General features: G+C 41.4%; 1 protein-coding gene across 1 annotated transcript; it reads right to left on the bottom strand.

Moving 5' to 3' along the window:
• Positions 1-4,269: 4,269 nt before the first annotated feature.
• Positions 4,270-13,269, bottom strand: LOC107791673 (uncharacterized). Its single transcript, XM_016613773.2, has 2 exons — positions 12,535-13,269; positions 4,270-10,124 (listed from the first exon to the last, which is right to left on the bottom strand). The coding sequence occupies exon 2, from the start codon at positions 6,140-6,142 to the stop codon at positions 4,907-4,909; it is 1,236 nt and encodes a 411-aa protein (XP_016469259.2). The 5' UTR covers positions 6,143-10,124; positions 12,535-13,269; the 3' UTR covers positions 4,270-4,906.
• Positions 13,270-13,735: the final 466 nt, after the last annotated feature.

Raw genomic sequence — 13,735 nt, 5'->3', positions numbered from 1 at the left:
TTACGTGCTTACAACTGCCCCTCTTTGCTTGGAAACACGAAGAGTTTTCGGAGCAAAGAACAATAAGCAACGTAATTGATTTATGACCCGACGCTTATTCAAAAGAAAATAAAGGTAGCTAAAAAGATTGTGACCGAGCCCTGGTATCTAAGCTGTCTACATATCCTCGGCTATAAAGGAATCAGGCCATGTGTAGTTCAGAAAGGAGAAAGATGATGGAGTACCGAGGTGGAGAGTCGAGTGAAGTGTCGTCGAGGTTCCAGCCCGCTGTTCCTGCCATTACATCAAAATAAAAGAAAAATTACAGCGAAGTGAAAGAAAAATACAAGATCATATCTACTCTTTGTATTGAATCTTCCTTGAGTCTCTATTTGATCTTTAATATGCAATTGAAAAATGGACCATGTTCTTCAGGCGGGCTCCTGACGCTTCTTGAATTTGCAACTTGAAGCAGCTCTGAAATGAACTCCCTTGTTATCCAGGTGGGTGCCTGATTACTAAAACTTGAATTGTATTCCCTCGTTATCCAGGTGGGCGCCTGATTACCGACAACTTGAATTGTATTCCCTCATTATCCAGGTGGGCACCTGATTACCAGAAACTTGAATTGTATTCCCTCATTATCCAGGTGGGCGCCTGATATTGCTACAAAACAGACAAAACAAAAGCAATTTTTCTGCCCAATCTGGGCATATTTGTGAGTGTTGATCGGATCATGTTACCTATAGAGCTCTAAGAATTCAAAAGCTAAATCTCATTATCCATGAGGGCCCTGAAAACTTCGAATTAAACCTCCTCTAAAATTTAAAACTAAATCTCATTATTCAGGAGGGTCCTGAAAGCTTTAAAAACTAAGTCCCATTATCCAAAAGGGTCCTGAAAAATTTAAAAACTAAATCCCATTATCCAGGAGGGTCCTGAAGATTTAAAATTAAATCTCATTATCCAGGAGGGTCCTGAGAAATTTTTAAAATTAAATCCCATTATCCAGGAGGGTCCTGAAAGCTTTCGAATTAATCTCATTATCCAGGAGGGTCCTGAGAATTTAAAAACTAAATCCCATTGTCTAGGAGGGTCCTGAAAATTTAAAAACTAAATTACATTATCCAGGAGGATCCTGAAAATTTAAAAACTAAATCTCATTATCCAGGAGGGTCCTAAAAATTTAAAAACTAAATCCCATTATCAAGGAGGGTCCTGAAGATTTAAAATTAAATCTCATTATCCATGAGGGTCCTGAGAACTTTTTAAAATTAAATCTCATTATCCAGGAGGGTCCTAAAAGCTTTCGAATTAAATCCCATTATCCAGGAAGGTCCTGAGAATTTAAAAACTAAATCCCATTGTCCAGGAGGATCCTGAAAATTTAAAAACTAAATCTCATTGTCCATGAGGGTCCTGAAAATTTAAAAACTAAATCCCATTATCGAGGAGGGTCCTGAAAATTTAAAAATTAAATCTCATTATCCAGGAGTGTCTTGAAACTTTTTTTTTTAAATTAAATCCCATTATCTAGGAGGGTCTTGAGAACTTTTTAAAATTAAATCTCATTATCCAGGAGGGTCCTGAAAATTTAAAAATTAAATCTCATTATCCAGGAGGGTCCTGAAAATTTAAAATTAAATCCCATTATCCAGGAGGGTCCTGAAACTTTTTTTTTTAAATTAAATCTCATTATCCATGAGGGTCCTGAGAACTTGCAAACAAAACTGATACAGTCTCGTTCCATGGTGAGCCAATAATAACCTGCTCGATGTATTTTCTTTGCCAAGCCATACCCGTTCATGTGCGGCCCACAAACTCCAGAATGCACTTCGGCCATGATAGTTGAAGCTTCTTTAGCATCTATACACCTCAACAGTCCTAAATCTGGAGTCCTCTTGTACAAGATTCCTCCACTCAAGAAAAATCCACTAGCCAGACATCGAATGGTCCTCTTTTGGTCACCTGTAGCATGTACTGGATATACCCCCGACCTGATGTATTCTTTGACATCGTGGAACCAAGGTTCGCCATCGATTTCCTCTTCCACCACATTACAATAAGCATGTTGATCATGGATTTGGATGTGCACGAGGTCGACATAAGCCTTGTCCGGATGATGTAACATCGACGCTAAAGTGGCCAATGCATCAGCAATCTCATTATGACTCCTGGGAATATGTCTAAATTCAACCGACTTGAACCGTTGACAAAGATCATGCAGACACTGTCGGTATGGTATGAGCTTCAAATCTCGAGTCTCCCATTATCCTTGAATCTGATGAACCAACAAATCTGAATCTCCCAGAACCAGTATTTCCTGGACTCCCATGTCTACAGCTAACCTCAAACCTAGGATGCATGCTTCGTACTCGGCCATATTGTTGGTGCAATAAAATCGAAGCTGGGCTGTTACAGGGTAGTGTTGCCCTGTTTCAGATATAAGTACAGCCCCTACTCCGACACGTTTCACGTTAGCAGCTCCATCAAAGAAGAGTTTCCAACCTGGCTTTTCATCTCAGTCAACCTCGTCAACACACATGACCTCTTCATCAGGAAAATAAGTCTTCAGTGGCTCATATTCATCATCCACTGGATTCTCAACCAAGTGGTCGGCCAAGGCTTGGGCCTTCATCGCGGTCCGAGTCACATAGATGATGTCAAACTCAGTAAGTAAAATCTGCCACTTTGCCAGTCTTCCCGTGGGCATAGGCTTCTGAAAGATATACTTTAGAGGATCCATGCGGGAAATGAGGTAAGTAGTGTAGGACGCCAGATAATGCTTCAACTTTTGTGCAACCCAAGTCAGGGTGCAACATGTCCTCTCAAGTAGAGTGTACTTAACCTCATAGGGAGTGAACTTCTTACTGAGATAATAGATCGCTTGCTCCTTATTTCCCGTGATGTCATGTTGACCCAATACACAGCCAAAAGAATTATCCAAGACTGTCAAATAGAGAATTAAAGGTCTTCCAGGCTCTAGTGGGACCAGCACAGATGGATTCGATAGGTACCTCTTAATCTTATCGAATGCTTCTTGACATTCGTCAGTCCACTTGACCGCAGCATTCTTCTTCAGTAGCTTAAAGATGGGCTCACAGGTTGTCGTGAGCTGAGAAATGAACCTGCTGATGTAATTTAACCTTCCAAGCAAACTCATCACCTCTGTTTTGTTCTTTGGCGGCGCTAACTCTTGAATGGATTTGATCTTTGACGGATCTAACTCAATGTCGCGTCTACTAGCCACGAATCCTAGCAGTCTCCCAGACGGGACACCAAATGCACATTTCGCTGGATTGAGCTTGAGGTTGTATCTGCGGAGCCTTTGGAAAAACTTTCTCAAGTCCTTGACATGGTCAGACTGCTTCTTTGACTTTATGATCACATCATCTACATAAACCTCGATCTCCCTGTGTATTATGTCATGAAATATGGTGGTCATCTCCCTCATGTAAGTTGCCCCAGCATTCTTCAAACCAAATGGCATTACCCGATAACAATATGTTCCCCATGGCGTGATGAACGCTGTCTTTTCTGCATCTTCCTCATCCATCAAGATCTGGTGATATCCCGCATAACAGTCCACAAAAGACCCAATCTCATGCTTGGCACAATTATCGATCAGAATGTGAATGTTCGGCAATGGAAAATCATCCTTTGGGCTTGCTTTGTTAAGATCACGGTAATCAACACAAACCCTGGTCTTACCATCCTTCTTTGGTACTGGCACAACATTGGCTAACCAAGTGGGATATCGAGTGACCCGAATGACCTTTGTAGTAAGCTGCTTTGTGATTTCTTCTTTGATCTTCACACTCATATCAGTCTTGAACTTTCGCAACTTTTGCTTGACAGGAGGGAATGTTGTATCAGTTGGCAATTTATGAACTACCAGATCAGTGCTCTGGCCCGGCATATCATCATATAACCATGCAAAGATATCTTTGTACTCAAACAGTGTTTTGATTATTGCCTCCTTAACTTGCGGCTCTAAATGGACACTTATTTTGGTTTCCCTAACATCATCCTGGTCACCTAAATTGATTGCTTCAGTCTCACTCAAATTAGGCTTTGGTTTTTCTTCAAATTGTTTTAGCTCTTTATTGATTTCCTCAAATGCTGCTTCTTCATCATATTCTATTTCTTGGATTGTTATTTCAGAATTAGATTGGCTTTTAAGACTCGGCTGAAAACTCTTCACGCATGTCATGTCACTGCAACCAGCATAAAAAGAACTGTACAAAAGAAAAAAGAACAAAATAAAACACTATTGAAATAACAAAAGACGGAAAATTGCATTTCATTGAAAATAAAAGGATAGAAGGGTTTGAACATCAAAACAAGCAAAACTAAAAATCTGGATTACAACCCTGGAATAACCCAGATAATAGAAAGGAAAACAAAGCAAACTACCAAAACTCCTTCCTGGTGAGGAGAGGAGTAGATTCCCAATTGCTAAGCTTCACGTTTGGGCCAACGAGCTGCACATTTGCTTTACTAGAGCCTTCACCAACTTCTACCATATTGACCTCTTCGAACAGACTTTGGAACCTCTTGATCAGTTCTTCATCAACATCGACCACAGGTTTTGGGATTGAGGAGGTTGGAGGTTTTTCGGTTCCTGGCTTGACAAAAGACTTAGAGATGTGCGGGACGGGCTTGGGGAGCGACCATACCTTCTGTTTCAGATTTTTAAGCCTTTTCGCATCCTTCTCTGTGGGCATGATCCCAAACCAAATGTACCAAGATTCCCACTGGGGCGTACTGGATGCATAATACCCTGCAGAGATGAGCCCAGACCCTTGCCCGGCACAAAACCATTCTTCAACATTTCATTCGCAACCATGACGGACGCGGAGGATAGCTTAGGAACCGGAATGCATTTTCCTTTAGGAATTTTCTTAACGGACACTGTTTCGAAAGTCTAATAGACCCAAGGTCCCTTATCATCTTCATCTTCGATGAACGGAACAATTGTGTCATTACAAGCTGACAAGTCCTCGTCACCGTGCACAACTATTTCCTGCCTGTCCCATTCAAACTTCACCATTTGGTGCAGAGAAGATGGGACTGCCTTAGCAGCATGTATCCAGAGCCTGCCCAACAACAGATTGTAGGAGACAGCCACATCTAACACTTGGAACTCCATGGTAAACTCAACAGGCCCTATTGACAATTCGAGCATTATATCTCCAATAGAATCTTTACCTCCCCCATCAAAGCCTCGAACACACACACTGTTCAAGTGGATTCTTTCGGTGCCAATCTTCAGTTTCTGCAGAGTAGACAGGGGACAAATATTCGCACTATATCCATTATCAACCAAAACCCTTGAGACAATAGAATCTTCACACTTCACCGTGAGATAAAGAGCTCGGTTATGTTCTGTACCCTCCATGGGAAGTTCATCGTCCGAGAAAGTGATCCTATTTGCTTCGAAGATCTTGCCAGCTATCTTTTCCAAGTGGTTCACTGTGATCTTATCAGGAACATGTGCCTTATTCAAAATCTTCATCAAGACCCTGCGATGTTCATCTGAATGTATCAACAAAGACAAAAGAGAAATCTGAGCTGGTGTTTTCTTTAACTGCTCCACAATGGAATAATCCTGCACTTTCATCTTTTTCAGGAACTCCTCAGCCTCTTCCTCGGTGACCAATTTCTTTACTGGCATTTGGCTATCCTTGAATGGCTTGGCTTTCCTTAATTCTTCTGGGGTGAAACATCTCCCAGAACGAGTCAATCCTCCAGTTTCATTAACTTCTTCCTCTATTTCTTTTCCTTTGTATGTCACTATCACTTGTTTATAGTTCCACGGAATAGCCTTGACATCCATCACCGGCAGCTGGGTTACTGGTTTAATGATGATAGGGGTAATAGGAGCCCCTTTCACAACTATGACAGGCTTACTTGAAATCCCTGGTACTACCACTTTTGAACTTTCCGGCCTTGCCCCGATATCTTTCGACAGCCCTTTCACAACCAACATTGGTGGTTTTGAATTGAGTGAGCTCGGCTTTTCTGTCATCCCTTCAACTGTCAAGGGCATTGCTTTGGTAGAGTCTGGAGCTTTAACCAAATTGCTTTCACTGGCCCGAATCATCATGACGGACTTAGAAGACTTTTTGGGCTCCCCGTCCTTGTAAACTATTTCAATCATGTGTGTCTCTGCATGGGCTGGCAAAGGGTTTTGGTTGATGTTTGGCGCATCTGGGCTTTGGAATACAATTTGGTTTGTATCAATAAGCTCCTGGATTGCCCGTTTCAAATGCCAATACTTCTCTATGTCATGCCCTGGAGCATCAGAACAATAGGCGCATTTTAGGGAATAATCGAGGTTTTTTGGATGGGGATTTGGTATCTTTGACTCAATCGTCCTCAAGACGTCGAACTGCCTTAACCTTTGAAACAGACTAGCATAGGACTCTCCAAGTGGGGTAAAAGTTTGTTTCCGCTGCTGCCTCTCTCTCCTATACTCTGGCCTTGATCGAAAATTTGAACCAGTGGGGTTTTGATAGGGTTGTGGGGGTGGATAGGTATTTTATGGAGCTGGGTAGATATTCTACGGAGCCAGAGCACGCCATTACAGGTAATGAGGGGGTTGAGCATATGACTGTGCGTGGTGAACAAGGTATTGGGATGGCCTGGCTGAGTATTGGGGGTTTTGTGGGGAAAAGTAATGTTGATGTGGATTATATGGAGCTTGGGCGTAGGCTTGGGGCTGGGGTCGAGGATGGATGTACTGATGAGGTGAACCCCTCTGGCCATGCCATGATCCGGAGACAAACATAGCAACATCTTCCTTCTTCTTCTTGCCTAGCAAACTTCCGTTACCACTCTGGATTGCCTGGGTGGTTGCTTTTATAGCAAAATAGCTCACGATCTTACTCGACTTGAGCCCCTCTTCCACCATTTCTCCCATCTTCACCACATCATTAAAAGACTTACCAATGGCTGAGATCAAGTGGCCATAGTAAGTGGGCTCCAGGGCTTGAAGAAAGTATTTAACCATCTCGTCCTCTTCCATCGGAGGATTGACTCGTGTAGCTTGATCCCTCCATCGGAACCCATATTCTCTAAAGCTTTCACTGGGTTTCTTTTCCACCTTGGTCAGAGATAGGCGGTCTGGAACAATGTCTATATTGTACTGAAAGTGCCGGGCAAAGGCCTGAGCCATATCGTCCCAGGTATACCACCTGCTGGCATCCTGGCGGGTGTACCATTCTAAAGATGCTCCACTCAGTCTTTGGCTGAAGTATGCCATAAGTAATTCATCTTTTCCCCCAGCGCCTCTCATTTTACTACAATAACCTCTCAGATGAGCTATAGGATCCCCATGTCCGTCATACAAGTCAAACTTGGGCATCTTGAACCCGGCAAGCAATTGGACATCGGGGAACAAACACAAATCCTTATAGGCCACACTCACTTGGTTTCCCAGCCCTTGCATAATTCTCAATGATTTCTCCAGACTCTGTACCTTCCTAAACATCTCTTCTTGCTCTGCGTTCTTGGGTGGTTTGTCAGTTTCAACATGAGGCTCAAATTAGGGAGTGTAAGAGTAAGGATCTGGGATTTCGAAGGTGGGCTATGGTGCATAGTAGTGGGCATCTTTAGCGGGGAATGCAGGCTCACTAGAGGATCGGTGGAGGGTAGCTTGTGGAGGGGGTACAAAAATAGGAGTAAATGTCGGAGCAGGGTATGAGGTTGTTTTGGTTGGCGGAGCATGAACAGTTTGGGCTGAAGTGTCGGGGTAGTTGTGGTAAGGGGTAAAGCCAGGTGCGTGTTGCGGGGAAAGATCAATGGTATTGGGCATCTGGGATTGAGAGAGTGGTGGAATGGAAGCAGGGTTTTCTGTGTAGTTGATAGGGAACGAGGGTGGAGGATGTCCCTTAATCCAGGCTTGATACAATTCTGTCATCTGATGCTTCAACCTCCGGACCTCCTTTTGCAGTTCTGATTCCGACTCAACAATCTCCCTTGGTGGGTCTACAACTCCAGTGTCTGTTTCCCTGCTAGCCATAACTGTTTGATGCTTTGATCGGGTGTTGTATGGATGACTTGCCAGGATGCCAACAAACTAACCACCTTCCTGAAACTTAATAGAGATAACAGCGGACAACAACACAAAACCACCATGTTAGCGTTAGAGAATTTATCAAATAATAATATCACCTTATATGCAATGCACCTAGCAATAATTAACGGTTCTAAAATGGCTTTGAGGGTCACAGGGTCATATGGCATCATCTCAATTTGCTTATTTTAATCATTTCTTCTCTTTCTTTTCCAATACCTTTTATCACTCTTTTCTTTTTCTTTCTCTTTTTATTTTGAACCAAAATGATTTGATCGAACCCGATGTAGGTTGCCTACGTATCATGTCCCTCATGAATCAGACCAAGCGTAGTTCTGGAGAAATGGTGGAAAATAAACTGAAAACAAAATCTTTTTAGGATTTTTCATTTAAAACTTTTCAATATTAAAATACAAAGGGAAATACGATAATGCAAGACATGACAGACTCAACTACACTACGACAGACTCTAACACTACCTAAAGGACTCAGTACTTCTAGACAAGACACGAAAGTAAAAGACAACATACGACAATCTCAAAACACCTAAATAGAATGACTCCTCAAGCTGCTCCTGAATGCGACTGTCCTGACCGGGATGGTCCTAGGTTGTCTTTCATGCTCAAACTCTGTAACATGCCTCGTATAGAAACACCAACGCTGGGAATAAAAGCCCTGGCGTGTGCCCCGGCATCCTGAAGGCCGACCCTGAACAAATACTGGCTATGCTGCTCCACGTTTGCTGCCAATCCCGCTAACTGAGACTTTATCAACTCAAGATTATCCCAGGTATCTTGGTCCGATGCCCCCCCAAAATCATCTGTCTGAACTGCCCGACCCTTGAGTTGGGCTGGCAATGGGGTGCTGACCCCTAGTTGGACGGACTGTAACCAAATCAAGTACTCATGAGTACACTCGGGCCTGCCGACGTCCTCTACTAATGTAGTTTTCTTCATCCTCTTTGCATTGTTCCAGTATTGCACATACTTGATTTTATCAGCCGCTTTTTTGCTAAAATTTATGATGTTCCTCCGAAGATTCAAAGTTGGAAACTCCTCTTGTCTTCTGCCCAATTGCTGCATTACCCTAACGGGAGTGTACGGTCTGACACACTTGAGTCCTATCAGCATCAGGAAAGGCTACATGAGGCACCTTACCAAAATATCATCCAAAGGTAGCCAAAGGTAAGCCCACAAAACATTCCCCTTTGTCCTCAAACCGAGGAACTCAATCCAAGTTGTGACGCCTACTGGGTACGTAAACTTAGGAGATTTCATCCTACGTTCGATGCATACCACCCGATCCCTCAAGGCACGGTCGATGGGACAAAGTAAGGAAGTAGTGTGCAAATGCTCCATCATCCACAGCTGTAGCAAAAGGTTACTTCCCTCAAAATATCTGACACCTCCCCTAACCTCACTCAGGGCTCGGTACAACTCTGCTAAGATCATCGGCACAACGGTAACAGTTTTGCGTTGCTTCTCATGAAATAGTGCCATTACCACTGACTGCAGACGGGTGCTAATGTGCCTCTTATCTAATGGAAAAACCAATAATCCCAACAAAGCAAGGCTGAAAGCTTCGAGGCGACGTCTTTGCCACTTTGCCTTGGTTGTGCATAACTCATCCCAAAAGACATCAAAACTATCTTGTGGTCCAAATCTAGCAAACAAATAATCCAAGGATATCCAGGACTGCTCGAGACATTTTAAATGTTTATTATCTTTCAGACCCAGGTCGCTGAGGAATCTTGTCCTAGAGTGGTCTCGGGGAAGTATCATGTCCTTGCCTATATAGCTTAAACGAGTGAGACCAGACATTTCCACCAAGGTAGGAGTCATCTCACACTCTCCAAATCTGAAAATCAAATTTTGCGGATCCCAATAAGTCAGCATCGCCTCCACTAAGTCTGGGCGGGGTGTGATATCAAGAAGGGAAGTTAGGGTGCCCAATTTCTGCATTAACTCATGCTGCTCTAACGATGAAAACATTTTCCACCACTTGATCAACTTCCTAGGAATCTTTACTACCATCAGCACTTTGGATCGAATCAGCGGGTCCATACCTGAATGAAGCAAACATGGTTAGCGACTCGGGACACTACGTGACCCAACCACATTTCCTAGTGGACAAATGCAGGACACAACTTGGCTATATTTGCAAAATGGCCTAAGTGGCTGAAAGTGGCTATTTGCGCAAACTTGAGAAAGTTGACCCCTAATGCATGAGAAATACTCCATTTAAAGCTTACATGACTCTAATATCCCGACAATCATGGTCTTAAAAATTGCCCTGCGGAAATGGACCCCTTTTTTTTGTAAAAATGGCCGATGTGACCAAATGTGGCTAGGGACGCAAACACGACATGGATGGACACCGAGTTATAAACTCAAGACCCTAGGACATGGGGTAATCGAACCACTTTTGCAAAAATGACCCCATTTTGCAACAATGGCCGATGTGGCCAAAAGTGGCTAGACATGCAAGATTTGGCTAAGACCCCGCGAAGCCAAGAACCTAAGACTAACTAGGAAGACCGGACCCTATATGGGCTGCCTACGTATCCCGCCTCGAGAGACGAGAATCAGGTATGCGTAGTTCGGGAAGATTGGACATGGGAAAAAGCCTTTTTAAAAAATGCAACTAATTTGGAAAACTATACTTTTTTGTCTTTTTGAGAAATGATGGAAAATGTAAATCTTTTTGGATTTTCTTTTTCTCTTTTTTTTTTTTGAATTTTTTGGAAAGTAATGAAAAAGTGTAAAATCTTTTTGGATTTTCTATTTTCAATTTTTTTTTATTTTTGGAAAACTATGAAAGAAAAATGTGAGTGGGCCCTACTAGCTTCACTTTTCACCCTTCTTTCCAAGACATCGGTCCTCCAAATGACCCTTTTACCCTCACAGATGCAACATTTAGCACATAGGATGATTAACTGTCATTTTGGGCCACGAGCCCATTTTGACAAAATTTGGACAGGCTTCCTACAAAGGGACACGGTACTTGGGACCGAGCCCTACTAGGTCTAAATGACATGATGCAAATAAAAATGACCTAAAGGCTTACCTAAGTTTGGGGTTCACTAACAAGGCAATTCGGGGGAGCGTATGGTCGATGGTGGCTGCTCAAGCTTTCCACCCACTCCCTACGTCCGACGGCCCCCCTCCTAAATTAAGGGTGACTCAACAAAGAGTTCGTGCATGCGACGCGTACTCCGAGACTTGTTGCAGAAAGAAGACCCATGGTTATGCACATGATGACAGTTTATAAAACAGTAACATATTAAGAAAAGCGATAAACAAATAACCAACAAAACAAGGAAATAAGACAAACAAAGCTAATAAACAAAGAAAATAAAGAAAATAAACACCTCAACTGAATATCCTAAAAGCCAACAAGATCAAATACCAGCTCGAACCTGCAGAGTCGCCAGAGATGTCACACCCCTTTTTAACCAAACTTCACTAACCCTCTTAAAATAATAAAAAGATTTAGTAAAGCTTAAAGAGTTTTTCAATTTTGAAAGTGACAAAAGATAATGTTCAAAAGAAAATAACTCAGAGTCGCCACCTGACATTGGTTTCGGTGTGTCAGGTCACCGTTTTTTGTAAAAATGATTTTTCCTTTAAAACACTTTGGATTCCAAACTAAGTCTGCACCAGAGATTCGGGTAAGGGGGGTCATTTGACTCGGGGAGAAGGTGTTAGGCACTCCCCAAGTCCCGTAACTAGTACGGTTGAGTGCGTGATCAAGTCGGCTTTTAAATTGTTCAATTGAGGTAATAACACAGAAAAGGAAAATAAACACACAAGAGGTTCGAGGTCGTCCCCACCTAAATAAAGAAAAAGAAAAATGAAAATAAAGTTAAAATACTACAAGTTTCTACTTTTGGCCTCCATTTATAGAATACTTTGGGGTATTCCCCGGATAAAGATATATACAAATCCTTCGGGGCATTCCCCGGATAAATTTAACTAAGGGAACGACCTCTCGCCTCAAAACTAATGAAACGTCCTAATATTGCCTACCCCAGTGGTCGGCCTAAACATACTCCTAGCGTCTTAAAAACCCTATCAACAAACAAGATCTAAACCATATGTCAATCAAAATGTCACATACCAAACAAAAAATACAACTGAAATTATCATTGAACTCAATATTATTTTAGCCTAATATACTTTCAATTTTTACCTACAAACCCACGATCCATATAGTTTAGTAGTCCAAAATAGTTTATCAAACCTTACTTTCTTTTTTAATTCTTAATTTCCTAATTTTTACTATCTACTCATGTGACTTGAACTATAACAGAAGAGTGTCAAGAGTTGAGTACAAACTGCAAATAACTCATTTAACATTCATTTCGATTTATCTCAAGCAAACAAAAGTTAAAAGAAATCATCAACTCATTTAAATAAATCATGAAGTCACTCAAAATATATTAAAAAATAAAAGAAAGAAAGTAAGAAATAAACCTTGAAGAGTTTTCGCCAAACAGAAATCCGGATCTAATTTTAGACCGTGATTGGAACCTCAACGAACAACCTCGATCTCGACTGCATCTCGACCACGGCGAATGAAAATAAATTTGCTGAATTCACAAGGAAGAAAACCGAGACGCAACAGAATCAAGACTTGGTGCTAACTTTGGTTGCTCATTATATTCTTAGACCATGTGCAAATGGGGTTGTGTACATGTAACTTGCATCTGAATATTTTATTAAGGTTTCACCTTTGTGAGTTTGTTAGGCGAAGATGAACAGCGATAGGTGCGGCGCTGATGGAATTTGGCAGGGGCGGTTGTTCTGTTCTTGGAAAATTTTCAGCGGCTAGAGGCGTTGGTGAAGAGAGTGCTGCTGGGCGGGGTGGTGCTCGGATGGCGGCGGCTGCTCTCTTTTTTGTTTTTTCAAGACTAGGAATTGAAAACCTTTTTTTAGGGTTTCTATAATTGGGTATTTTATATGAAGGTGAGAAGGGATGATGGCCATTGGATTAGAAGGAAATAGATGGTCAGGATTAAATCTTGCACATAAATGGGCTAATGGGTTGGGAAGAATGGGCTAAGAATAATTGGGTTTAAGTTAAAAGAAAATGGACTCACACCTTTGGGCCTATAAATTTCTTGTTGGACAAAGACAAACTCAAAAATCTTACCAAAATATTAATTAAACTTAGTTAAGTATATAAACAAAATTTTAAAATGAAACTACTTTTTTTTGTATTTTTAAATGTTATAACAATAAAGCAAAAAGTAAAGAAAATAGGCTAAAGTCATGATAAAATTAAGATACCATGAATAAAAATATACGAATTGATCTTAAACTAAAGATAAAAATATAGAAAAGTGATAAACACGATAAATAAAACTATTTTTTTATGTCTTAGGACTAAAAGTAAAAGATTAAAATTATACTAAAATAAATTCAAGTAAATATTTTAAAAATATTAAAATACTAAAACTAACTTTAAAATTTGCGCGGGTCAAAAATTACGTGCTTACACGGCTTACGTAATAAACAAAAAATTGCATACCTTGCTCTTCTCGAACTAGTACCCCACTTACCGTTATCTCGGACACTGCTAAGTATAGATAAAGTTTTTCATCTACCTTCGGGGTGTGAAGCAAATGCGGGCTCGACAGATATCACTTTAATTCTTCTAAGGCTTGCTGACATT

The sequence above is a fragment of the Nicotiana tabacum genome, chromosome 5, assembly GCF_000715075.1.
Source record: "Nicotiana tabacum cultivar K326 chromosome 5, ASM71507v2, whole genome shotgun sequence".
In the NCBI taxonomy this organism is placed as follows: Eukaryota; Viridiplantae; Streptophyta; class Magnoliopsida; order Solanales; family Solanaceae; genus Nicotiana; species Nicotiana tabacum.
The sequence above is the reverse complement of the archived record's forward strand: the minus strand, read 5'-3'. Positions and strand labels throughout refer to the sequence as shown.